At 39.5% G+C, this 25,372-nt stretch overlaps 1 protein-coding gene and 1 long non-coding RNA gene across 5 annotated transcripts in view; one reads left to right on the top strand and one right to left on the bottom strand.

The window, feature by feature from the left end:
• The window catches only part of Poc5 (POC5 centriolar protein), a 31,244-nt gene extending 18,572 nt beyond the window's left edge, over positions 1 to 12,672 (bottom strand). Inside the window, exons 1-7 of one of the 4 annotated variants that reach the window (XM_048441487.3) lie at positions 12,298 to 12,672; positions 10,403 to 10,561; positions 9,036 to 9,131; positions 6,439 to 6,556; positions 3,856 to 3,927; positions 2,389 to 2,594; positions 238 to 414 (exon numbers count right to left, since the gene is read on the bottom strand). In XM_048441487.3, coding sequence (XP_048297444.2) covers positions 238 to 414; positions 2,389 to 2,594; positions 3,856 to 3,927; positions 6,439 to 6,556; positions 9,036 to 9,119 — 657 coding nt within the window. In that variant the 5' untranslated portion in view covers positions 9,120 to 9,131; positions 10,403 to 10,561; positions 12,298 to 12,672. The remainder of the gene's footprint in view (positions 1 to 237; positions 415 to 2,388; positions 2,595 to 3,855; positions 3,928 to 6,438; positions 6,557 to 9,035; positions 9,132 to 10,402; positions 10,562 to 12,297) is intronic. The other 3 variants (XM_048441486.3, XM_085676836.2, XM_087896802.1) reach the window with 3 other exon arrangements.
• Positions 12,673 to 12,740: 68 nt separating this feature from the next.
• Positions 12,741 to 25,372, top strand: part of LOC146891646 (uncharacterized) — a 30,114-nt gene continuing 17,482 nt past the window's right edge. Inside the window, exons 1-2 of the long non-coding RNA XR_015734965.1 lie at positions 12,741 to 12,889; positions 23,277 to 23,418. This is a non-coding gene — a long non-coding RNA (uncharacterized LOC146891646). The remainder of the gene's footprint in view (positions 12,890 to 23,276; positions 23,419 to 25,372) is intronic.

Genomic DNA, 25,372 nt, shown 5'->3' with positions numbered 1-25,372 from the left:
TGCTGGCTCCTTGATATTAATGAGTGACAAAAATGATCAGGTAGAAAAACCTAGTATGTCTGTGTCTACATTGAGCAGGCTCTTAAAACATCATGAAACACCAAAGCCAGAGCTTCCAGATGGAGCCCACTACACTTCTTGGTCTGTCTGATGGGAGCAGGACAGTCACAGCTCAGAACTGTATTTCCAGTGAGCATCTGCTGAGCCTCACTTAAAGGGAGGCATAGAAAAGAGGACCTCATCCTTTCTTCCAAGGGAAACTTCAAAGGCTTTCTGTAGCTCCTTCAAGTCAGCGATCTGGTTCGAAAGCTGCTTCACAAGCGCCGCATGCTTTTCCTTCTCTTTCTTCATCTCCGTACGGTGCCAGTCGACAAAATTAAGTCTCCACTTACTTAGTTCAGATATAACGTTTGTCTGAAAAGAAAACATACTGAAAATAACTCATTTCTTCTTTAAAACCACTCTTAAAATTAAACTGAAAATAAACATTAAAAAGAGCAGGTCAAAACAAGAGTTATTCAAAGAAAAAAATCCCAGCATACTAATAAACGATGTTAGCAAGCTCAACAGCCACGGCTCTCCACGGTTCATTCACCATCCCAAGGGAACCAGTTTCCCAATGTATGCTACTTTGTATGAAATCTTAAGACATTAAAAAATCCAGGTTTCATTCACTACATTCGTTTGTGTAGTCACAGACTTAAATGTCTATACTAAAACAGGTTAGATGGGGCGGAGAGATGGCTCAGTAGCTGCGAGCACTAGCTCTTCCAGAAGACCTGAGCTCAATTCCTAGTGCTTGCATGGTGGCTAGCCATATGCAACTCTTGTCCTGTGAAATCTGATATTTTCTTCTGTCAACCCATGGGCACCGCAAGTATGGATGCACTTACATACACGGAGGCAAATATAAACACATAAGCACATAAGGTTAAAAACATAAAATGTCAAAAAAATTTAAACAAAAAATGGTTCAGGTTTAGAAATGTAGGAATGTGGGCTAAATTGAGGCACAATAATCGGCTGATTAGTGGTGATGGTGGCAGCTGAAACCACAGAGCTGAGGATTTCCCCAAACAATCTACCACAATAGTCACCTGACAACAAAGACCTCAGCCCGCTCACCCTACTGACTGGCATGAGTAAAACCACCAAGCCATCTATGAGCATCTAAAAACAACAAAAACCTTCAATAAATATTCTTAGTTAATTGAACAGAGAGTCGTTTGAAAGGTTGTTCGTACAATACTGCAACAGACTTCCTCTATTTCCACACCAGGAAACCTGCTCCAAGGGGAGGATGGTAGAAACTGCTGGCAGAGCATTTCTAGAGTTTAAGGTTTCAAATAACAGGAAGATATAGATGCCACAGAATTCATAAGATCATAACTTTCTGTAAATACATACTATATGCTTTAGTAAAGTTCATTTTTTTCCATTTTAGAATAGTTAAATCATATTACTTAAAAAGATACTTGTTTTAAGTTATGCATAAGTCTCTGTGTGGGTACATGAACACGAGTGTAGGTGGCCTTGAGGCCATAGGTTTCAGATGCCTTGGAGCTGGAGTTCCAGTAGGTTGTGACCCACCGACAGGGTGCTGGAAATTGAATTTCAACCCACTGCAAGAGCAGCACTTTTGCTCTTTAGTGAGCCATCTCTCCAGTCCCTCAATTAAAAAAAAAATTAGCAAAAATCAGAACATTTCTGTACTACTGTTTTATTGGCAGGCTATTAACATCACCAAATAAAAACATTTTAAGATTCTTCAGACAATGTGGCTGCTATAAAATTAATATGCATTGGTAAAGTATATATTTTTTTAAACATAAAAGGTCTTTCATATAGCTGGGACTCCAGGTATATGGCCCTCCTAAGGTTCTATTTGTCATCACTGGGTCTGAAGAGACAAACAGTGTCAACCGTCACCGCACACCATCAAGAAGTCCTTTAAACACATGAGAAATGCGGCAGAACATACAGTACCCTAGCAACTCCTTAAAACCCGACAACTCAAAGTAGGGTTTAGAAACCAGTAACATTACCTAGGAGTGTAATAGAAGCATGTAATCTTGGGCCCCACCTAAAACATACTGAGTACCAACTCACGGTTACCAAGACATTGAGGCAGTTCATATGTGCACTAAGGACAGAGGAGCACAAATCTGAGACACGGCATGGATCATTCCAGCAACCTAAAGGTTTAGGTTTTTGTTTTCTAGGAAAATTAGAAAGAAAGAGAGGGAAGAGAGAGAAGAAGAAGAAGAAGAAAAGAAGAAGAAGAAGAAGAAGAAGAAGAAGAAGAAGAAGAAGAAGAAGAAGAAGAAGAAGAAGAGAGCGCTTAAATGCCAGACTGCAGTGCACACTGCAGCAGAGCAACTGCAATACCTTCAGACCTGAACTCCAGAGGTCAAGTACATTCTCCACCTTCTGAAGATTTTCATCAGTAACAAGACGATCACCCACAATTATTTTATGGGTATCTGCATGAGTAGAAGTAGAGGCTGGTGAGGAAGAGTCATCTAAAAGATGTGAACTGAAGAAATCCATGACTGGGTGTGAGGGCTTCCTGGGTGACAAGACTGGCGATGATCCTAGAAGAAAGGCAAAACAATCAAGTAGCAGCCAGGTGAAATGGGAAAGTCTACAATTGGCAAAGTAATATCAAAAGGCTACAAGATGTCTGTCAACTCTGGAGGCTGAGAAAAACAGAGAGATCTACCTCAGTGTGGGTGATTCTGATATTAGTACTGTCATTGATTGAGGTCTGACTGACGTGGGATGCCTTCTACCTTCTATACCCCTTCCACCCTTCACAAACAGCAAACAAAGATGTGTCTTATCCTGGTCCAGTATGAACTGAAGACATACCATCACATTAACATTAACAAGTGCTTTTACATTTCTGTGATAAAAATGTTTAAGGGCTAAGTCACACATGCCATCCTAAGAGGCAGGTATTTTCTAGACCTTAAGGAGAAAACTAGGGATCAGAGAGTTAACTGACCAAGTGAGGGTAGTTGTATATAGACCACTATTGCTTTATATTCAGTGCTGGTACTGCCCTTCACATTGTTAAGATTTGACAATATAAAGGGGCTAGTTATTTAGTTTATCAGATACTGTGGATGAGAACTATGGAGACCAATCATGTTCATAGACACATAGCTCTCATCACTTGCCATTACTCAGTGAATGGGGGAGAGCCAGACAGATAACTGGCCTCTATTTCTAAAAAGCACACAATAGAAAAGTCAATCTTCTATTACAGATTTACTAGAGTTAGACACTATCCGTCACCATTTCTCGTGTATCCCACACTAACCATGAAGATTTTAGTAACCAGGACTGAAGGGCTTTCCTCTCTTTCTTGTAAAATGAATCAATGACAGGATTACTATACAACTTGTTACTTAAAAGCAAATCTTTCCAGAACTCCTTGCAAGTAGAAAAATTATTCCCTAAGTTGTACATCTGCCATGCAGATATGTATTTGCTTTTCCCCTTTTGTTTGTTTGTTTTCTGAGATAGGGTCTATGTAGCCCAGGTTGGCCTTAAACTAGCTATCTCCTCTTGTCTCAATGTCCTAAGTCGTGGGGTTGTAAGCATGTTCCACCACCATGTCCAATAGACTCTGTGCTTTTATTGTTGAAATAGTCACCGTTTACAAAATAGAATCATAAAACTTAAGAGCTTAAAAGATCACCTGCAATGATACTTCCCAAGATTTAAATATTATCACAAAAACCAGCAACAAATGAGCATTTTAAAAGTCTGATTATTATGTAATATGCTGACATTATTCCAGTAAGTACACTGTACTTAATGAAACAAACTAAGGAACTGTCATCCCACCTGATTTTGAGTGGTTGGAAATATCACATCCTTTTCCAATTTCCATTGCAGTTTCTCTTACAGGATTATTTCCTACCAGAAAGAATAAAGTGGGGGGTGGGGGGAGGACACACACACACCTAAAATCAAACTGAACTGTACAAGACAGTGGCTTTACTGTGACATTCTCAGGTATGCAGACAGCATACACATCCCTTCCTACTCTGCTGTCCCTGCTCCTCTGCCCTTCAAATAACATTCCTTCTACTTTTAAGTCTTGAATTAAAAAAAAAAAATCCATATTCCACATATGTGGGAAAACATGCACTATTTGTCTTTCAAAGCCTGGTTTGTTTTGCTTAACTTGATGATTCTCAGGTTCCATTAATTTTTCTGCAAACAACATGATTTTGTTTTTCACGCCTGAACAACACCCCGTTATTCTCCGATTCTATGCCATGGCTATAGTGAATAGTGCTGCAATAAACATGGGTATGAGGTGTTGAACACTAGCTTGGACTTTCTTGAGTGTATATCCAGAGGCATAGCTGGGCCATATGGTAGTCCTAGTTTTAGTTTATTTTAAAAAGAGAAAACAACAACAACAACAACAAAACACACACCAAAATTAAGCAGATCCAAAGATTATTCAATATAATTCAGTTAGAATTGGCATTCGGAATGAAAGTTGTGAAGCTAGCTCCACATTAAATTTTATACTTTTAGTATCAAATATATTTTATGCACTTACCTGCCATCAAAACAAAAAATCCAAGACAGAATTAGAACTAGAAAAGCTTGCAATCATTTTTCATATCTTGTATCCATCTACTTTTGAGAGGATTCTCCACAGTGCCTCTCTTGGTGGCTGCACGAGTCCATATTCCCACCAGCGGCATGTTAAGAGTCTACCCTGTACTTATATTTTCACCAGAAGTTGTTTTTGTGTTCTGGATGACAGTGCTGCTGTGGGGTAAGATGGGAATTTCAATATGGCTTTGATTTGAATTTCCGATTGTTAGAGAGGTCAAGCATTGCTCAGTTGTACTTCTTTATTTGAGAACACTGTGCTTACTTTCTATGTATCTATCTAAGGTATAGAGATAACGTCTGTAAATGCATACACACACAGTCTGTGTACCTATGTGATGACTATGCACATGCCTTGACATGTTTGCGGAGATGCTCTCCTGCTGTGTTTGAGACAGGGTCTCTGTTGTTCAGTGCTGTGCATGCAGCTAGCCAGTCTGTGAACTTCTGGGATTTTCCTGTCTCTGCCTTCCACCTTGCCTGAACGGCAGACTCACACTATCGCACTAGCTTTACATGGGCTCTGGGAATTTCAAGTTCAAATTCTCAAACTTCCATGGCAAGCACTTGGCCTGTGAACTCTCTTCCCGGCCTTGCCTGTTTATATTGATCGGTCTGCAGTACTTTAGTTTGGTCAGTAGGAGCTGCACTTTAAGGTACTCAGTGTAATCAAAATATGATCCACACTCCTGATGCACAGTGAGTAAACCCAGGGTTCACATCTCTTAAAAGAATTGAAATCTGGACAGAAAACATTCTGCCATAGTAAATTATATGAAGTCATGGTCCTCCAGTCTTATTTCTTGTTCCAGGGCAGCAGTCTAAAGATGGGAACATGGTGAGGGGGCAGGGATGAACAAACGGAGCGAATGAGGAACAGAGACTAGGGCTGTGACTCAGCAGAAACCCAGGAGCCTTTTGTCTCTGTGTGGGTTGTGAAACGCATCCTCAAGGACAGTTATCCTTGGAGGCAAGCCAACTATATGATGACTTCTCATGTTGGCTGTCTCAGCCCTCTCAAAGAATGTTTATTCAGGGCCCATGAGATGGTGGGTAAGGACGCTTGCTGCCAAGCTTGACATGAGTTCAATCCCTAGAAACCATGCAGTGGAAGGAAATAACAGACCCCTGTGGGCAGGTGTATGTAGGCATGTACATACACATGTTCATGGATAAATAAATGCAAAACAGAGAGCTCTTACTCAGAATGAGTTGTTTGAGCTTGTACTTTACTTAGAGGTAAAAAGAGATTCCTGTTTCTTCCTTTAACCCTATATCAAAGTACAATGTGGCCTGTACCAGATTCCAGATGGACTGCTGACAGTCCACAAGAAGGCTCACCTCTGTGCTATAACTCAATCTATCCTCCATGTCCACATAAATATTGCCGACAAAGTACTAGTATGTGGTTCACAGAGGGCAATGTTGGGATCACCTTTAAAGATGGGCTTGGGCATTTAGTTTTCAAAGTAATCCTCGCATAAAACTTCTGGATCAAGAACTGAGGCATAACATATCCCACTAAGAGATAATCACCATGTGTTACTTTGACTTTAGTCATTTTCATAAAGTTAAAAGTCAACTGAATTTTAAATAAAATCTAGCTTTCAAAAGAGCCAGGAACAACAGAGTAAAATGTAAAGCAGGACCCATATATTACTGCTTTATACCATGGATGGAGAGGAAATTGCTGATGGCAAGGAACATTTCCACAATAATGTCACCATCACCGACAAACTCAGGTTCTTACATGCTCTCTTGACAACTGTACATAATCTGGTTAGCAAAACATACCGGCTGGCATAGGAAATCTATCTGGTACCACTTCTCCCTTTGGATGAGACGGCTGTGAAGCACCGGATTCAACATTTGGATTCACAATAGCATAGCGCAGCAATTCCTCATACTCCTCCTAGGAGAAGCAGTGACAGTCGTGGATTATATAGTTACTGTGCTGCACCCAACCACTCAGCTTCTTCTGGTGTTAAGAAAACTACTTAATCACGTAACAGTCATATTCTTACCACAGTACAGAAACGTTTGACTCTTATGCTAAGCTTGAGTTCTTTGAGTACTGGTATGACTTTTATATTTATAGTTAAAGGTTTAAAGAGGAAACAGATGTTGGTGATTCATATAATATTTTTCTACCTCTTCTTTCTTATGTTTCAGATCAATCTCACTGAAGATGAGAAGACATGCTGTTAAAAAGCTATCACTCTCAATTTCAAGTACTTCAACTGAGACTGTTTATATTTTCTCTCTCCTTTCTTCCCTTTTACCCTTTCTTCCTTCCTTCTTTTTTTTTTTAATTTTGAGACAGGACTTCCCTATATTCTTCAGGCTAGAACTTGCTGTGTAGTCCAGGTTGCTATTAAGCCTGCAATTTTTCTGCCTAAGCCTCCCGATACTTGCATTACAGGCATGCATCACCACACAAGGTACTCGAATTTTCTTGCTACTATGCAACTCAAAAGAAGCAAACTGGACACTCAAACTTATGAAACTACACAGGCATTTTGTTTTCCTTAGTTTCAAGCACACACTCACAGGGCAGCTTTCTTAATTTTGTTACTGTTCTTAGTACAAAATGGCAAGGATTTGAGTTCATAAAATAAATCTGTATGATTGTAGCTTTGTTTTAGCATTGGAATTTTAAGTAAAATTCTAAAAGGAGTTTGTACTATTCTGTTTGCAAATTGTAAAATTTCAACGTGAAAGACTGAGTAGGATTGAATTTCAATGTGGAGTCTATTTAACACACATATGCATTAGGCATTAGGTGAAGGAAACTTTTTTGCAGTGTATATTAATGCTGTGGAAGAAGAGAAGCAAACACTTATGGAGTGACAGAAGAAAGCTGGCTGACAGACCTTAACACCAGAGCCTTCACATGGCTCTGAACAACTCTTTCTTAGTGACGCCCCTTCAAAGCAATTTCAAACCGTGTCCTAGGATAGGTAGAAGGTGTAGTAGGTGCAGATGTGAAGACCTGTAATTGTAGCACTGAGAAGTGGAGGTGAGAGGATCACGAGTTTGAAACTAGCATGGACTAAATAGTCAGTTCCAAGCTAGCCTGAAGGTACAAAGTAAAACTCTGTGTCAGGAGAAAAAAAAATCATTTAGCATATGATGATGTCTACAGCAATTATAATTCTTTACAATAAATTAATTGTAATTCTTTAAATTAATGATAATTCTTTTAAAATATTTAATCAATTAATTAATCAATTAAGCTTGTTTTTTCAAGACAGGGTTTCTCTATGTAGCTTTCTCTGTGGAGCTTTGGAGCCCATGCTGGAACTCACTCTGTAGACCAGGCTGGCCTTGAACTCACAGAGATCCATCTGCCTCTGCCTCCCAAGTGCTGGGATTAAAGGTGTGCGCACCGCACCACCACCTGGCCTTAAATATTCTTAAATTAAAAATACTATAAATTATATCTGGTTATTAAAATAAAGGGAAATGCCAAGGTTTTCAGTTATTAAGATAAAAGGCAACCCTAACTTGATAAATGTGGATAAGATACAAGGTATCTGTTGCTTTCTATAAATTTAAATGTGAGTTGACTCTAATAAAATAATATATAGAATTCCAAGTCTCCTGTAGTAGACCTGCTAATGGACCATAAGCAGCCATTTCTCCTTTACTCCTGTAAATCAATAAGCCCCAGGGTTTGACCTGGGCAAATGGTCATCGATTTCTTCTACCTCCCTTGCAGCTAAGGTAGTTAGAAAACATGGTCCTTGGGATTTGACTCTCTCATATAAATAAGAAGCCCTTACCTCGTCAGTTCTCCTAATTTATCTGTCAGTGTCCAATCAAGGTGGCAGATTATGCCAAATGTTGTGGCAACAGGAACCAGAACCTCACTGCATAGAACAGCAGAGAATCCTGGGCTCTAGAACTTCAGATGGGTTTATGTTCTGTTACTTTACATTAAGAATGAGAGCATTCAGCAGAGGCAGTTAAGTGAGAACACTACACAAAATGTTTCTGAAACTTTGAGTTTTATTTTTTACTATGTTAAAGTCTTTGTAGAAAAGCTTTGGAACAGTTCATGGCTATTTTCTGCAAACTTAAAACAATATACTCCCCAAATTAGTAGAGAGTTCTCTAAGTTTGATAATATGTAAATGGAATAAGTAAATAACAAAATGTATTTTTAGTTTTGTCACAAATTAACACTTTAATTTTGCTTTTTTGGGGAGTGGTCTGTCTTTGTAGCTCTGACTGTCCCAAAACTCTCTATGTGGACCATGCTGGCCTTAATCTTAAAGAGATACCCCTGCTTCTGCTTCTTGAGTACTGGGATTAAAGGCATACAGCATTACAGAGGGCTTTATGCTTTAAAATAAAAAAAAATCATAATAATTTAGATGTCTTCCTACCTGGAGGTCTGTGGAGACGGAACTGTCGTGATCAGAGTCATTGTGAGCAACATGGAGTGAGTACTTGTCCTCGTCAGACGACATTCTGCACAGATGCTGTGAAGCAGCAAAAGTTAACTTGGTTTCCCAGAATGCTTAATTCAAAGTTTTTAAAGACAGGGGCATGAAGTAGTGCTTTATCTTGCAAACAATTTTTCATGTCATTTAAAAGAGATCACTCACTCAACATACTGAGCACTTACAGGTGGGAATCATCAGGCCAAAAAAAAAAAAAAAAAAAAAGAGGACTTATTCCAAACTCCAAACAGTGCATAATATAGTATATTATAATACAGTGAGAGAGATGAGCTAAATACATCAAAGATTAAAGAAAAATGCTTCAGGACAATCCTCTGCAGGGTGTGTTAGAGGTAAGAGTTTGTGGTCACTATTCTTCAGCCTTATATGACATCCCAGGGACTGCATACTTTCCTGTGAGATACAGAACTAAGACAGCTCAACAATTTCTGTAAATTTCCTTCCCGAGACACTTACATTTTGGAATATTATTGTAAAAAAATTAAGTTTATATACTACAACATACTAAAATAAACACATCGAAATTATTAAAGGTCTTAGTGAAAGAAAACTAATAAAAAATAAATTTAAAAATAGAAACTATTCAAACTTTTGGACACCAGTAAGAGAGACAGATGGCCCACGAACTGAGACCTGAAAGATGAGCAGGTCCACCCTGAGAGACAGATGAAGGCTGAAAACAGCACAAACCAAGACACAGAGGCATGGCATGTACTCTAAAAATAACAAGGGTGTCTGGCGAGGCTGAACCAAAGGAAACCAAGTAAAGAGGAAATACAAGGGAACAGCTGAGATCAGGACTTGTCATATTAAAAGGCTGGATTGTTCCAGAAGGAACTATTAAGTGACTTAAACAACTGATGTGCCCAATCTTTTTATTCATTTTTGTAGCGCTGAAGACTGAGCCCATATGCAGCTATGCCTGTCAGGGCAAATACTCTACTGCAGAGCCACATCTCCAAACGTAACCTTGTATTTTGTTTTTGTTTTTAAAGAAATTACTCTGACAACTTTAGGGAAGGTTGGGATTCTAAAAATATAGAAACCAAATGAGAGCTAGTTGTAGCAATTCAAGCATAAAGGTTCTTCTCATCATTGACGCAGGGAACAACTGAGCTCCCTAAACTCAAATGCAGCCCTGGCGAGGATAAGGGTGATGTGGCTCCGAGAGCGCTGTGCGGTGGTGCAAACGAGGGGTCATGATTAATGGCCACTTAAAAGGAGAAAGCGCAGACTGTCGAAGGTGTCCAGACTTCTGTCTTAACTAGATGGATCACAACAATACTCACCAAAGCAAGGACTGCAAAAGGTGACACTCGGAAGATGGATGAGTAGTTCAGTGCCAGGAGTACTGGCGGGAGGTCGCCGTGGGAGCACTGAGTAACGCTGGGCCTGCAGGACAGTCAGCCTTCAGGGTCCTTGGGTTCCACATCCATGCATCCAGCCAACTGTGGGTCAAAAACATTTCTTAAAATTGCACCTGCACTGAACATGAAGACTTTTCTTACCATTATCCCCTAAACAGTACTGTGCAACAGCTACTTACTCAACGCTTAAACAGCATCAGGGTTATAAATAAACTGGAGACGGTTTAAAGTGTGGAAAGACTGTCTGTGGAATAGGCTACATGCACACGCTGTGCCATGTCACACAGGTCTCTTGAGCAAATGCAGACGGAGATGTCTGGGAATTGAGCTCTGACTGTGGCTACAAAGGACAGCTATTGGATGGTCACTGCTGTACGGTGCACAGCTCCAAGCACTGCAATCCACAATGGCTAAAATGTAATACTGGTTCTTAAAGTCAACCTCCTCAATATAAAGGAGGGAGACCTGCAGTACAAGTACAGGCTGAAGGTTGAGACCGAGGAAGCATTGATTTATTGGTGTGTCTAAATAAAGGGAAATGAATGGGACCACCCATTGAGGCGTGGTAAGGAATTATTATCTTGCAGACCAAACCCACACATTGCAGACACTTTTAGAATATATATATGTACATGTGTATTTTCCAGAAAGAGTTTTAGCTTCCAATATAATTTCGGAGGAGATCATAATCCTGATAAAGTTAAGGACTATTCCCATGAGAAGACAGTTAAATCTACAATTGATAACTTTTAAGACTCAAAGTCTTGGTCAAATGTCTGGAGAGAAATCCAGAACACTGGAATTGTTTGGGCAGCACCATGAGGGTCATGGACCAAAAAGGGGTAAGGATGGCCGTCAACTAGTCAATCAGGAAGTTGCTGTGCCATTTGTAACAGTTTCAGTTGCTACCAGAACAGGCCTCAATTACAGCTTGCTGAGAAAATAAACAAGCGATGAAGTCACTGAAGTAGGAGGGAAGATGCAGGGAAGCCACAAAAGAGAAAGCCAGGTTGCAGCCAGACTCTGGAAGGGGAATTCCTGTTTTATTCAGTATTGCTAAGTTTACAAAAGACAAATAAACTAAATCTCAGCTGTGACTGCCTCCCATTAAAGCCACATAGGGAAGATAAAACAAGCATGGTCTGCATCAAGGAATGAATGCTTCACTGATTTCAAACCAACCACTGTGGTAATTTTCTCTGTTTTAATTTTCATTACATTTTATTTTATGATTTGTTTGCAGGCCTGGTAGGCAACTAGAGTTGGGAGTTGTGGATTACTTTAGTATGATCAGGCGTTAGCAATTGTTTCTTAAATATATATTGCAGACACAGAACGAGTGAGTTTTTGGAAAATACGTTATCTGCCATTTACCCTGCTCTTTGCAAACAGGCATGACAATTAACTTGAGACTCGACAACTGTAGCATTTCCTCAGTCTCTGCGTTCAGAGAAGAAAGCAGAAGAACGATGCTTCTTTAGTGGGTGACATGCATTATTCCGTCATAGTCTCAGTATTTTCTAACTTAAGTAGAAACCACAAGATAGTCTGAATGCTCCTCGCTGCCACAGGCACAACTTAGCTGAAAAGCGGGCTCCAGGAATTCAAATGCAACTCCTAAGATGTAGAGGGCGAACCAACGTGTCTCTGGCAGGAAGGTGACATCGCCCCTCTAACTGCATGCCGGGACGGGGAGCGCCAGTCCCTTCCAATATTTCTTTCACCACCCTCCAATGCAGACCCATTTAAATCCAATTCTTTCTTAGGAAAACACAACCTCATGATTGATTAGCACCCCACGTCCTAAAGAGCAGAACCTGCTGGGCTGGTACGCGCGATGCTCAGTTCGCGTCGCTTGTATCCTCTCTTCCATGCACCTCCAGGGATGACGCCCCCGGTCCTGTCTGTGCAGAAGCGGCCGAACCCCGTCGCCGGCACTCACCGTCTCCGCCAAACCCCGACTCCTCACTTGCCGCACCCCCAGCGACGCCGCCGCAACCGCAGCAAACACCTGCTACCCTAGCAGCCCCTTGACAGTTTCAAACTGCGGGCAGGGATGAAAGACAGCCCTGGCCATTGGGTCACAGCCTCAGCAATCCTGCATTTCATTGGTTTGCGGTCGTGGGCGGGGCCTCAGCCGGAGAAGCCGGTAGTAGGAGATTTACTAGCAACAGAGGGCCGGTGTCTCGGGGAGGCCATCCCAGAGTTCCCGGCACAACGCGCATGCTCAATGCTGCTCTGTGGCTGAGGACTACGGGGCGGCGCTGCGGACAAACTTCTTTGATGCTATGAAATTTCCGACAATGTAGACAGACAGTTGCTAGGCCTCGAGGTTTAGTTTCCATTCTCAGATAGCTTGGCAGCTGCACTCTTAAAAGTACAACTTCGATTGATTTCTTCAGGGTTGAGGTAGGGAGTCTGATTTCTAACGTAAGTAATTCTGAGAACCAGGGTTTAAAAATACAGCCAACCTACGGTTTGCTAATGACCTAAATGCCTTAAACTTCAAGACAGGCCCTTCTGGTGGGATATTGACCATAACAGTCAGATCATAATTACAATTTTTAATTCTGTTGTACCAAATATTTATCATCACCTACCCACATTAAACGGCCTAGGAGAGATTAAATGAATTAAAACAGCCATCACATAGACATATAAAAATGTTAGATTTCCGACTGTTTCATTATGGTTGGTGATAGATCTGACTAGAGATACATAAGAGTCCAGGTGGCAAAGGATTCAGTTATATGGGCCCCCAATCTAGAAAATAATACCTGCTTGGTCACCCCCTCCACTGCTTTTGTTATGTTCTTTTTTCTGTATACAGAAATGACACAACTCGAGCCTTGCCTACTTCCATATAGCCAAGAGCTAGACTTCTATTACTTTTAAATTTAAAAGTTATATTGCATGTGTGTGGGCGTGGTGCATATGTGGAGGTCAGAAGATGGGTGGAGTTTATTCTCTGTTTCCACCAGATGTGAATGCAGGTCGCCAGGGTTGGTGGCAAGTGCTTTTACCCACTGAACCACCTCACTGGCTCTTACATTTGTTATGATAATGAAGTAAGAAGAGCACCATAAATTTCTTTTGGCATAAGCTATGTTGGCTTCCATCCCCTATGTTTATCTGAAAGAAAAACTGCTATCACTAGATACGGATTCATACTTGGTTCTATAACGGCTGTTCAGTGAATACTATATGGTAACCCTATACACTATAATCATTTTTGTGTGTTCCTGCCGCTACCATCCATTTCCCCCCTCATATTTTTATGTGTGCCACTGTGTATGAAGGTCAGAGGTCAAGGTCAGGTATCTTCTTCAATTATTTTCTGACTTATTTTTTGAGACGCAGTCTCTCTTTGAACCTGGAGGTCTCTGATTTGGCTTGGCTAACTGACCACACCCCCGATCCTGCCTGTGTCTTCCCACTTCTTGGTTTTTAGGCTCTCCCTGTGAGTGCTGGGGATCTGAGCTGAGGGTCCCATACTTATGAGACAAGCACTTTACTGCTGAACCGTCTCCCCTTCCTACAACACTACTTTTTTTCAGGGGGAAGGGAACTTCACAGAAGACCACTGGGCAAGTCATACCCATTCTTGCGAAACTGTAGAAAGAGACCAACCTGAACTGGATGTTATGAACTTTAAAATTACTGTGTTGTCAAAGTTGCTAGGCAAAGAGAGATTTGAATTCCAGCTAGCCCACTATAATTTAATTGAAAGTTTGAACCCATTACAATAATTTATTTATTCAGCAAATATTTAACATCTGTATGTGTAATTAATTTTGTAGATAGTAGGAATTGAGTGGTGTGTAGGCCACAGATACTAAAAAATCACATAATTTAGTGTCTTATGGGAAAAAACCCAGACATCAAATGAAAATACCAAAGCCAAAAGGGAATAACTAATTACAAATTGTCTTGAAGTTAGGAAAAATAAGGAACTATGTCTGAGTAGGACCTAGTCACTGAATAACTGATTTTTATCTAAGAAACTTAGATGTTGTTTATTGTATGTTGGGTGGTATAGTATAGTATAGTATAGTATAGTATAGTATGGTATGGTATGGTATAGTACAGTACACTGGATGTCTGTAAGATATAGGTGCCAATTCTACTCCCATTTTATGGATACTGTGTTTCACTTATGATTACATAGCTAAAAGGGCAGATGTGGCGTCTGTGTTCTTATCACACAGGAAGTGCTACTGGGAGCATGGTAAGGGCCTTGAGGTAAGAAAGCTCCTGTAACTGGAAAATGATGAACAAAGGCCAGTCATCCAGGGATTTCCAGTGAGGAGCAAGTCACACAGGCAAAACATGCAGGTGGGAGCTCAATAGGGGTTGGAGATTTTATGTCAAAGCTCGGTGATACATTTTTAGGTGTTCAGAAGAGCGATTAAAAACAACTTGGTAGGAAGAAGAGAAAATTATAAATGGAGATATTTAGGGGATAGATCTGATGGACTGTGTTGGAGAGAAAAGTGTCAAAGACTACTTTCAGATGTCTGGCTTGAGTAACAGGGGATGGCTTTGTCATATTGTATCGAGAAAGAGAGCATTAAACACCAGAATTGGAAAGAAAATAAAAATTCAATGTTAAATATGCTTGGAGTTTGCAAGTGGGCTGTTCTCCTAAACCACTTAATGTCCAGAGAAAGGAGCTCCCACCTTTATATATCTTTATATCTCAGCACTCTGAGGCCTTTCATTGCAGAGGCGAGTTCATTGCTTGGCCCCCATCTACCTACTGTTATTTCTAATTGTAAAGATCCTTCCTCGAGTTGCTCTGAGAACATCTTCTAGCACTCACTCTAAAAACTTCCTTTCTCCTGAAAGACTACATAGGACCCCAGTGAGAAGCAGAATTAATTAGTCCTCAGGGGACACCATTGCCAAGTCCTACTGAGGTTTTGAGTGCTACACACACGCTGGGTTTGGGATCTTAGACTACTTCCTGAAGGTGGGTTTGCAGATCAGGGTTATTTGACTGGTAAAAGAATCTGTACAATTCTAAATGACATAATTTGCTCTCTTCTTTTCTTCCCCTTTCGCTCCCTCATCCTTCTTTCTATCCTTTTACTTGTTTTTAGTAAAACAAAAGGGAAGAAAAGACAGGGCCATAGCTAGTTTCTTTGTTACTATTCTAAGGTTATGAAGAGACACTAAGGAAACTTTTAAAATGGAAAGCCTTGACCTGGGCTCTTGCTTACAGTTTCAGAGGGTTAGTTGATTATCATCACGGCAGAAAGCGCACAGGGATGGTGTTGGAGCAGTAACCTCCTAACTCTTCTCGAACAGTTCCACTCTCAGACCACTAAGCATGCAAATATATGGGTCTACGGGGGGCATTCTTACCCAAAACACCACATCTAGTAGTTTACAAAGACCTGAAAGGTTGTAGACTTGTTTCATCTCCTTGATCATACATATTAATTCGTTTTTCTATGCCCACTCCTACCCCAAGTGTGCGGGATCATGACAACCAATCCACAGCCCCACCACCAGGAGCACACCATACAGTTCAGCTGTAGATCAGTTCTTTGTAGCTTAAAATGCATTTTCATATAGAAGAATGAAACTGTTGTAATTCCAAGGTCAGTTCAGTTATGAGTCCACGACCCTGCTGAAACATTCACAAGAAATGGAGAAAACAATACTGCCACAAGGCTAGAAGGTTTAACAAGGACACACACCAAGTAAAAGAATTTCTATTGTTATTTATCTTGCATACTGATGAAAAGGGAAAAGCATAAGATGGTGGGAGTGGAGAGACCCTTGTACAGGAAGTGGCTTGAAAAAACATTGAATACTAGGGACCAGAAGGGAAATGGCAGAAGAGGAACGGACTTGGCAAGATGAGGGTGAAACATGAGTGTTTGTAGGGCTGAGACATGTTCTAAGGTTCACGTCTTCAGGCCGCGTGAGCTTCTGCCCATTCCTTCAGGCCGTTTGAGCATCTACACCCATCAACTCCATACAACTTGTAGTGTGAACTGAAATATAATCTCACTATAAACAGCCTATAGATGTATCTTCCTGTGTCCCCTGTTTCAGAATCTGTGGAAAGATAGAGAAATGTTCTCTGGGGATCCCAGCTCATCTTCTCCACCATGTTGCTTGTTCCTGAGTTCTATAGTAATTCTGAATAATGAAAATGTGAATCTCCATTAGCAAGATCTTTAAGGGACTTTCCTTAGAAGAAAACATACAGAGATAGAAGCCAGCAGTAATCTAAGGGTGAACTGTAGAGTGGATTCGAGACCAGCGTGATGCAGTGATGAGACCCTGCATCAAAATAAAAAGTAAAATGAGGGCTGGTGATAGAGCTCAGTGATATAAAGTGTACCTAGCATGTGTGAATCCCTAGGTTTAGTCACCAACAGCACAAAAAGGGGAAACTCCATTTAGATAAGCCTATACCATAACATTCAATATATGCGGTACATAGCAAGGCAAATTAATGTTCAAATTTACTTAGTTATTTCTGCTAAAATAATACTTCCAAGTCATTGTACATCTACAAATATTCACATTTGAAGGGCCGATTAACTCATCACTGTAATCCAACAGATGCAATAAACTTACAGCAAATGGAGGAGGTCTATAATTTTTTAAATATAATTTAAACATGGTTGATTATAAAACAATATAAAAACCTCAATTTAGTTGTCAACACTTTTAAATTAAAAATATGGTAGTGTAACTTTAAAAAATTATATATTTTTATTTTATATGCATTGGTGCTTTGCCTGCATGCATGTCTGTGTGAAGGTGTTAGATCCTGGTGTTATAGACAGTTGTGAACTGCTATGTGGTTGCTGGGAATTGGACCGAGGTCCTCTGGAAAAGCAGTCAATGCTCTCAACCACTGAGCTATCTCTCCAGCCCCCAGTGGGGTAGCTTTTGCTGATGTATTTATAAGAAGTGATAGCAAGAGCTGGAGAACTGGCTCCGTGGTTAAGAGCACTTCTTCTTCTTCTTCTTCTTCTTCTTCTTCTTCTTCTTCTTCTTCTTCTTCTTCTTCTTCTTCTTCTTCTTCTTCTTTTTTTTAAAGATTTTTATTATTTATTATGTATACAGTATTCTGCCTGCATGTATGACCAGAAGAGGCACCTCATTACAGATGGTTGAGAGCCACCATGTGGTTGCTGGGAATTGAACTCAGGACCTTTGGAAGAGCAGCCAGTGCTCTTAACCACTGAGCCACCTCTCCAGCCCAAGAGCACTTGTTCTTGTTAAGGACCCAGGCTTGATTCCAAGCATTCATGTGGAGGCTCACCACTCCCTGGGCACAAGGCATGCATATGGCACAAGACATATGTGCAGGCAAAACACTCATATGAGTAAAATAAATAGTAAAGGAGAAATATTTATTTTCCTTTGATAGTAAAATTTCTCAGTATGCTTCAGTGTAGGGACGATATGCTATGCTGTCCCTGTGACAAATATCTGACTACTCATTTGATTGTCCTTTGGTAAGGCCATCTTGTCCAATTGGAGCAATATCTTAATCCCCCCATTTATTCAATTAGACAGGTGATACCAGTGACACTGTGGCTGAAACTCATGAGGAACTTTAATTTCTCAGATATTAAGACTTAGACAAAGTATATTCTGATAGAAGAATTTTGATCAAGAATTATCATTGAATTTTAGTCTTATAGAATTAGAAATTTAATTTTTATTAAGTAGGTTCCTAAGTACAACTCCAACAAAGAAAAGATGCTAGTGCATTCTGGGACCACAGACTCTGTTGTTTAGAAAAAAGTTCCTTTCCACAAAAATCTATCATATGCTAGGATATTCTCCTTCTCACAGACCCCTATAAAGAACAACAAGGCTTCTTTTCATTTTGAGATTTAAAAAAATTATAAATAGATAGCTTAAAAACTAAGCTATGTATGCACATTATAACAAAAGATCCTGAAATGCTTAAAAGTCTGGTAATAATTACTATACTCAGCTTCCTGAAATCTCTGAGGTAGAGAGTACTGACTCATTCCAGTTCTTATTTTTAGGCTTAGCCTGTTTTGTTTTGTCTGGTTTAGGTGTTGCTATGGTTTGGATTTGATTTGAACATGTTCCCACATAGGTTCATGTATTAGAATTAACCTCAGTATAGCAGTGTTAACTGTGCCCTTTACAGAAGCTTTCCAGTTTCAGGAGGTTTCAATTATTAATTGTCTGTGCTACTGGGGTTATATTTAGGAAATGGTCTCCTGTCCAGTCCGTTCAAGTGTACTTCGCAGTTTCTCTTCTCTGAGGTTCAGTAGCTTTATGTTGAGGTCTTTGATCCATTTGGACTCAAGTGTTGTGCATGGTGATAGATCTGGATCTGTTTGTATTCTTCTACACATCGATATCTAGCTATGCCAGCACCATTTGTTGAAAATGCTTTTTTTTCCATTTTATAATTTTAGCGTCTTTGTCAAAAAAGAAGGTGTTCATAGTTGTGTGGGTTGATATCTGAGTCACTGACTTGATTCCATAGGTCCTCCTTTTTGTTTTTATGCCAATACAAAGTTGTTTTTATTATTGTAGCTCTGTAGTAGAGTTTGAAGTCAGGGATGGTGATGCCTCCAGAAGTTTTTTTATCGAACAAGATTGTTTTGACTATCCTAGGCTTTCTGTTTTTCCATATGAAGTTGAGTATTGTTCTTTTGAGATCTTTGAAGAATTTTGCTAGGATTTTGCTGGGTATTGCATTGAGTCTGTAGATTGTTTTGGTAAAATTGCCATTTTTACTGTGTTAATTCTATGTACCCAAGAGCATGGGAGATCTTTCCATTTTCTGATGTTTTCTTTGCTTTCTTTCACAAAGATTTAATGTTCTTGTCGCATAGGTTTTTCACTTACTTGGTTACAGTTATGCCACAATATTTTATGTTATTTATGGCTGTTGTAAAGGGTGATGTTTCTCTGATTTCCTTTTTGACCAGTTTATCTTCTGTATATAGTATGGCTATCAATTTTTTTGAGTTAATCTAGTATCCTGCTACATTCCTGAAGGTGTTTTTCAGTTGTAGGAATTCCCTGGTGGAATTTTTAAGGTCACTTATGTATACTATCTTATCATCAGCAAACGGTAAAAGTTTGACTTCTTTTCCAATTTGTATCCCCTTGATCTCCATTTGTTTTTATTTGCTCTAGTATAATATTGAATAGATAGGGAGAGAGAATGGACAGCCTTGTCATGTTCCTGATTTCAGTGGGGTCGCTTTGAGTTTTTCTCCATTAGTTGGATGTTGGCTGTTGGTTTGCTGTATATTGCCTTTGTTATACTTAGTTATGTTCCTTATATTCCTGTAATTTCCAAGACCTTTATCATGAAGGGGTGTTGAATTTTGTCGAAACCTTTTTCGGCATCTAGTGAGATGATCATTTGGTTTTTGTTTTCAATTTCTTTATATGGTTAATTACATTGACAGATTTTCATGTTGCACCATCCCTGCATCTCTGGGATGAAACCTACTTTGTCATGGTAGATGATTTTTCTGGTGTGTTCTTGGATTTTGTTTGTCAGTATTTTATTGAGTATTTTTGCACCAATGTTCATGAGTGAGATTGGTCTATAATTCTCTCTCTTAGTTGTGTCTTTGAGTGTATTGGGTATCAGGGTAACTGTAGCCCTGGAAAAAGAGTTTGGCAATGTTTGTTCGATTTCTGTTGTTTGGAACAATTTGAGGAGTATTGGTATTAGTTCTTCTTTGAAAATCTGGTAGAATTATGTGCTGAAACCATCTGATCCTGGACTTTTTTTTTTGGGTGGGAGACTTTTGATGACTGTTTCTATGTTCTTTGTGGTTATAGGTCTATTTAATTTGCTTAGCTGGTCTTGATTTAGTTTTGGTATGTGATACTTATTCAGAAAATTGTCCATTTCCTGTAAGTTTTCAAACTTTGTGGAGAACATGTTTTTGAAGTATGACCTGATGATTCTTTGTATTTCCTCCATGTCTGTTGTTAACATACCCCTCTTCTTTTCTAATTTTGTTAATTTGGATATTCTCTCTCTACCTTTTGGTTAGTTTGGAAAAAGGTTTGTCTATTTTGTTGATTTTCTCAAAGAGCTAGTTCTTTGTCTCCTTGATTCTTTGTATTGTTTTCATTGTTTCTATTTTGTTGATTTCAGCTCTCCGTTTGATTATTTCATGTTGTCTAGTCCTTCTGGGTGAGTTTGCTTCTTTTTGTTTTAGGACTTTCAGGTGTTCTGTTAATTTGCTAGTGTGGGATTTTACTAACTTCTTTATGTAGGCATTTAGTGCTATGAACTTTCCTCTTAGCACTGCTTTCATTGTGTCCCTTAAGTTTGGGTGTGTTGTGCAGCCATTTTCATTGAATTTTAGGAAGTCTTTAATTTCTTTATTTATTTCTTCCTTGACCCAGTGGTGATTTAGCTGAATATTGTTCAGTTTCCATAAGTTTGTGGGCTTTCTGCAGTTAGTGTTGCTGTTGAATTCTAACTTTACGCTATGATGGTCTTGTCAGACACACAGGGTTATGACTTTTTTTTTTTGTATCTGTTGAGTTTTGCTTTGGTACTGAGAACGTGGTTGATTTTAGAGAAGGTTTCATTAGGTACTGAGGAAAAGGTATATTCTTTTGTGTTTGACTAAAATGTTCTCTAGATGTCTGTTAAGCCCATTTGACTCATGGCATCTGTTAGAATCTTTATTTCTCTCGTAAGTTTCTGTCTGGCAGATCTGTCCAGTGGTGAGAATGGGGTGTTTAAGTCTCTTCACTATTAGTGTGTGTGGGGCTTGATGCAAGATTTAAGCTTTAGTAATGTTTCATTTACAAATGAGGGTGCCTTTGTATTTAAGACATAGATATTCAGAATTGAGACTTCCTCTTGATGGATTTTTACTTTGATGAGTATGAAATTATCTTCTCTATCTTTTTTGCCTAATTTTAGTTTGAAATCTATGTTGTTAGATATTAGAATAGCTACACCAGCTTGCGTCTTAGGTCCATTTGATTGGAAAAACTTTTTCCTATTCTTAACCCTGAGGTAACGTCTGTCTTTGTAGTTGAGGTTTGTTTCTTGTCTGCAGTAGAGGATGGGTTTTGTTTTCATATCCAATGTTAGCCTGTGTCTTTTATAGGTGCATTGAGTCCATTGATAATTAAGGGATATTAATGACCAGCGATTGCCAATTTCTGTTGTTTTTGTTTTTGTTATTAGTGTTATGTGTGTGTTTCTCTTCTTTGGGATTTGCTGGTGTGGTATTATTTATTGTGATTGTTTTTGTGGGTGTAGCTAACTTGCTTGGGCTGTAGTTTTCCTTCTATTTCTTGTATGGCTGGATTTGTGGATGGGTATTGATTAAACCTGGTTTTGTCATGGAATATCTTATTTTCTCTGTCTATGTTGATTGAAAGCATTTCTGGATATAATAGTCTGGGCTGGCATCTGTGGTCTTTTAGTGTTTGCATAATACCTGACCAAGACCTTCTGGCTTTCCTTGTTTCTATTGAGAAATTGTATGTAATTCTGATAGGTCTGCCTTTATATGTTACTTGACCTTTTTCTTTTGCAGCTCCTAAAATTCTTTTTTTTTAATTCTGTATTTTTAGTGTTTTGATTATTATGTGGCAAGGGAACTTTCTGTTTTGGTCCAGTCTATTTGGTGTTCTGTAGGCTTGTATTTTCATAGGCATGCACTTCTTAGGTTAGGAAAGTTTTCTTCTATGATTTTGTTGAATATAATTTTTGTGCCTTTGACCTAGAGTTCTTCTCCTTCAATTCCTATTATTCTTAGGTTGGGTCTTTTTATGGTGTCCCAGATTTCCTGGATATTTTGTGTTAAGAATTTGTTGAATTTAACATTTCCTTGACCTATGAATCTATTTCCTCTATCATATCTTCAGTGCCTGATATTCTATCTTCTGTTCCTTGTATTCTGTTGTTTATGTTTGTTTCTGTGGTTCCTAATTGCTTACCCAGATTTTCCATTTCCAGATTTCACCCTGTTTGTGTTTTTTTATTGCCTCTATTTCAATTTTCAAGTTTTGAACCATTTCTTTCACCTGATTGATTGCTTTCTCTTGTTTTTCTTTAAGGGATTTGTTGATTTCTTCCAATTTTTAGTTGTCTTTTTCTCTATTTCTTTAAGGGAACTTTTCATTTCTTCTTTCAGGGCCTCAATCATCTTCATGAAGTTATTTTTAAGGTTGTTTTCTTCTGTATCATCTGCATTGGGTGTTCAGGTCTTGCTGTTGTAGAACCATTAGTTTCTGGTGGTGCTGTACTGCTCTTTATGTTGTTGAGTGTATTCTTACCCTGTTGTCTGCCCATCTCTTCCAACAATCAGAATAGGTAGAGTGTGTGTTTCAGGGGGTCCCTTTTCCTCCCATTGGTATATTTGGAGGCTGTGGCTCAATTGATCAGTCCTTCAGGTATGGGCAGAGGAGAGCCTTTGGTGATCGCTCCTCCAGGTGCCTACAGACTCAAGGCTGAGATGGTCGTTCTTCCTGGTGTTGGCAGACTCCAGTGGTCAAATAATTTCTGGAGGACACTGCTGTCACCATGTCCTTTGTCCCCCCACCCTCACCACTGTGCTGCTGTTCATGCTTCTCCTCCCAGTGGTATGGCCTGGCCCACAACGCTTAATTTATGTTTCTTGACTTGATTTCCTCAACTCCTATTTTGTCACCTGTAGCATCACTAGTGGGTGAGCCCTACACATTTGCTGAATTAAAAATGCCAGATGCTTAAGGCTTTCCCTTCCTTACAAAATGATTTGTGTTTGCAGAGGATCAAAACCCCTCTCTTCTTTTTAAGGAGCCCTGTGAATTCCTCTACAATGACTCAGCGACATGGGGTCAATAAGTTGTCACTTCTCTGGTGGCCTTAGAGTAGAAGGAAGTTTGCTTCAACCACACCAGGTGGCAGTGTGACTTGAGCCTGTAAGGACATGGAACAGGTATGGAAAAACAATGCAGCCTTTCCACAAAGAAAATATTTGAACATAGTTTAACATAAAAGGGTCATAGGAGTGTAGTTTTAGTTTTATGAACTTAAATCTGTTCAAAAATGCATATGCTTTTTTATTGCTGTTACTGATAGAATAAAGAAAAAATTTTATTATTCATACTGTCAACATGTACACAGAAATACATATGTATTCTAGAAGACTGCAGTAAAACCTTACCATTTATATAAAAGAATAGATGGGATCATATTGAAAGTTCTTATGATTATACTTGTTTGTGTATATAGGAGTAGTTGCAAAATGACACAATTGTCTTTGAAATAAAAGCAACCAGATTATTCCAGCTGCTAAAAAAATTAAGATATTAATCTGATATTCAAGATACAAATGTTTTTGGAATTTTAAAATGCTTGATTTTGGTCCAGGAAAATGCTTTGTGTAATGTTGTTTCTCATATAATACCCTTGTTGTCTAAAATCAGAGTTCTTCCTGACTTAGAGATGGAAAGAAATATGAGCAATTGCTCTGTTCTGGTATTGATGCATTTCTCCACGCAGTAGTGTGTGCTGCAGGGTTTAGCAGACGCTGTCACTTCTGCGCTGCAGTTGGTCCTCTGAGTATCTGTTGGGCGTGAAAGACAGAGGAATCATTAGTAGAGGAAAGTCTCTCCTGTAGAGCTTATTTTTTTTTTTAGTAAATTTTATTAAATTATAAAAGTTTCCATTTCCGCCCCCCCTCCTGTAGAGCTTATTGTGGGCATTTTTATTGTGGACATTTCCGATGCCCAGCGTCCTTTAACAGTCTAGTGCTTAGAGAACCTCCATTCATGCTTCATGCTTCCTCAGCCTGAAGGGGAAAAACTTGCTTTCCTGGCCTTCCTTGCAGCAGGGTCATGGGATACTTGTGTGTACCTTTGATTCAGAAGTGGGCAAGGGGGGACAAGAGGACAGAGAATTTGTGATCTGGTGTGTTGGATTCTGTAGGAGTATCAGAGGTAGTCTTTGGTATCTGATCCCGAGCATCTCTGTGTGAGTTGTAGCATTTGTGGAAGTCCTGGTTCGGATGGTGAATGTATCAGCAGGGTCCATTAACTGTAGTACATCCCGAGGAGTAATTTGAGATTTTTCCTGACTGTTCAGCATCCATGTCTGGTACTCAAGTCTTTTCAGAGCTTCTGTGAGCTCCTGCTAGACTTCAATGAGTCCTTTTTTTTTTTTTTTTTTTTTTTTTGTTTGTTTAGGCCAGTCAAAGTTGATTTTGTTGATTGCCACTAGAAGTCCTGAGTGAACTGAGAATAAGTGCGCATGCCCTAGTGTCTAGTTTTCTTCTCCTGTAATCAGCTCCTAAGGCTGCATTATGCTCAGAGCTTACAGTTCTGGAGACTGAAAGACTTCCAGTGCTGAAGTCTACAAACCGATCCTCAGAGAAGACTGCTCTGCCCTGCTTGGTGCCTGTGTGTGAAACAGACTTACGGGTAACTTGTCAAATTATAATTGTGTTATAAAACCAGGGAAATTGTCCTTTGAAAACAGGAAAGGAAGAGAATATGCTAATTGTAATTTTGAGTTGATCAATGACACCAAAAATGAATTAAAGTGGCAGCAACTGAGGAAAAGTAAAGTCACTTCGTGAGCTGTGCCCGCCAGTAGGATACTCTCTGCCGTCTCTACAACCAGAGCTGTGCTCAGAGACAGCGACTATGGAAGAGTACCTTCTTAGTGAAATATTACCTTCTAATTAAAAATTTAACTGTTTTTGAAAAGCAGAATAGACTGTTATTTAGTTCAGTGGGTTGCTTATCTCTCTTCTAGCTCCAGGATCCTTTACTGTGGGGAACCCTTAGCATGGGGCTTGCACCAGGCTACTCCATTGCGCCTCTTTCTCCTGTGTCCCAGGGAAGGCAGGTGTCTTGTCCCTGGCTGGAGAGATTGCTGCCCTGTCTGTC

The sequence above is a fragment of the Myodes glareolus genome, chromosome 15 (assembly GCF_982192425.1).
Source record: "Myodes glareolus chromosome 15, mMyoGla1.1, whole genome shotgun sequence".
Lineage (NCBI taxonomy): Eukaryota > Metazoa > Chordata > Mammalia > Rodentia > Cricetidae > Myodes > Myodes glareolus.
The sequence above is the reverse complement of the archived record's forward strand: the minus strand, read 5'-3'. Positions and strand labels throughout refer to the sequence as shown.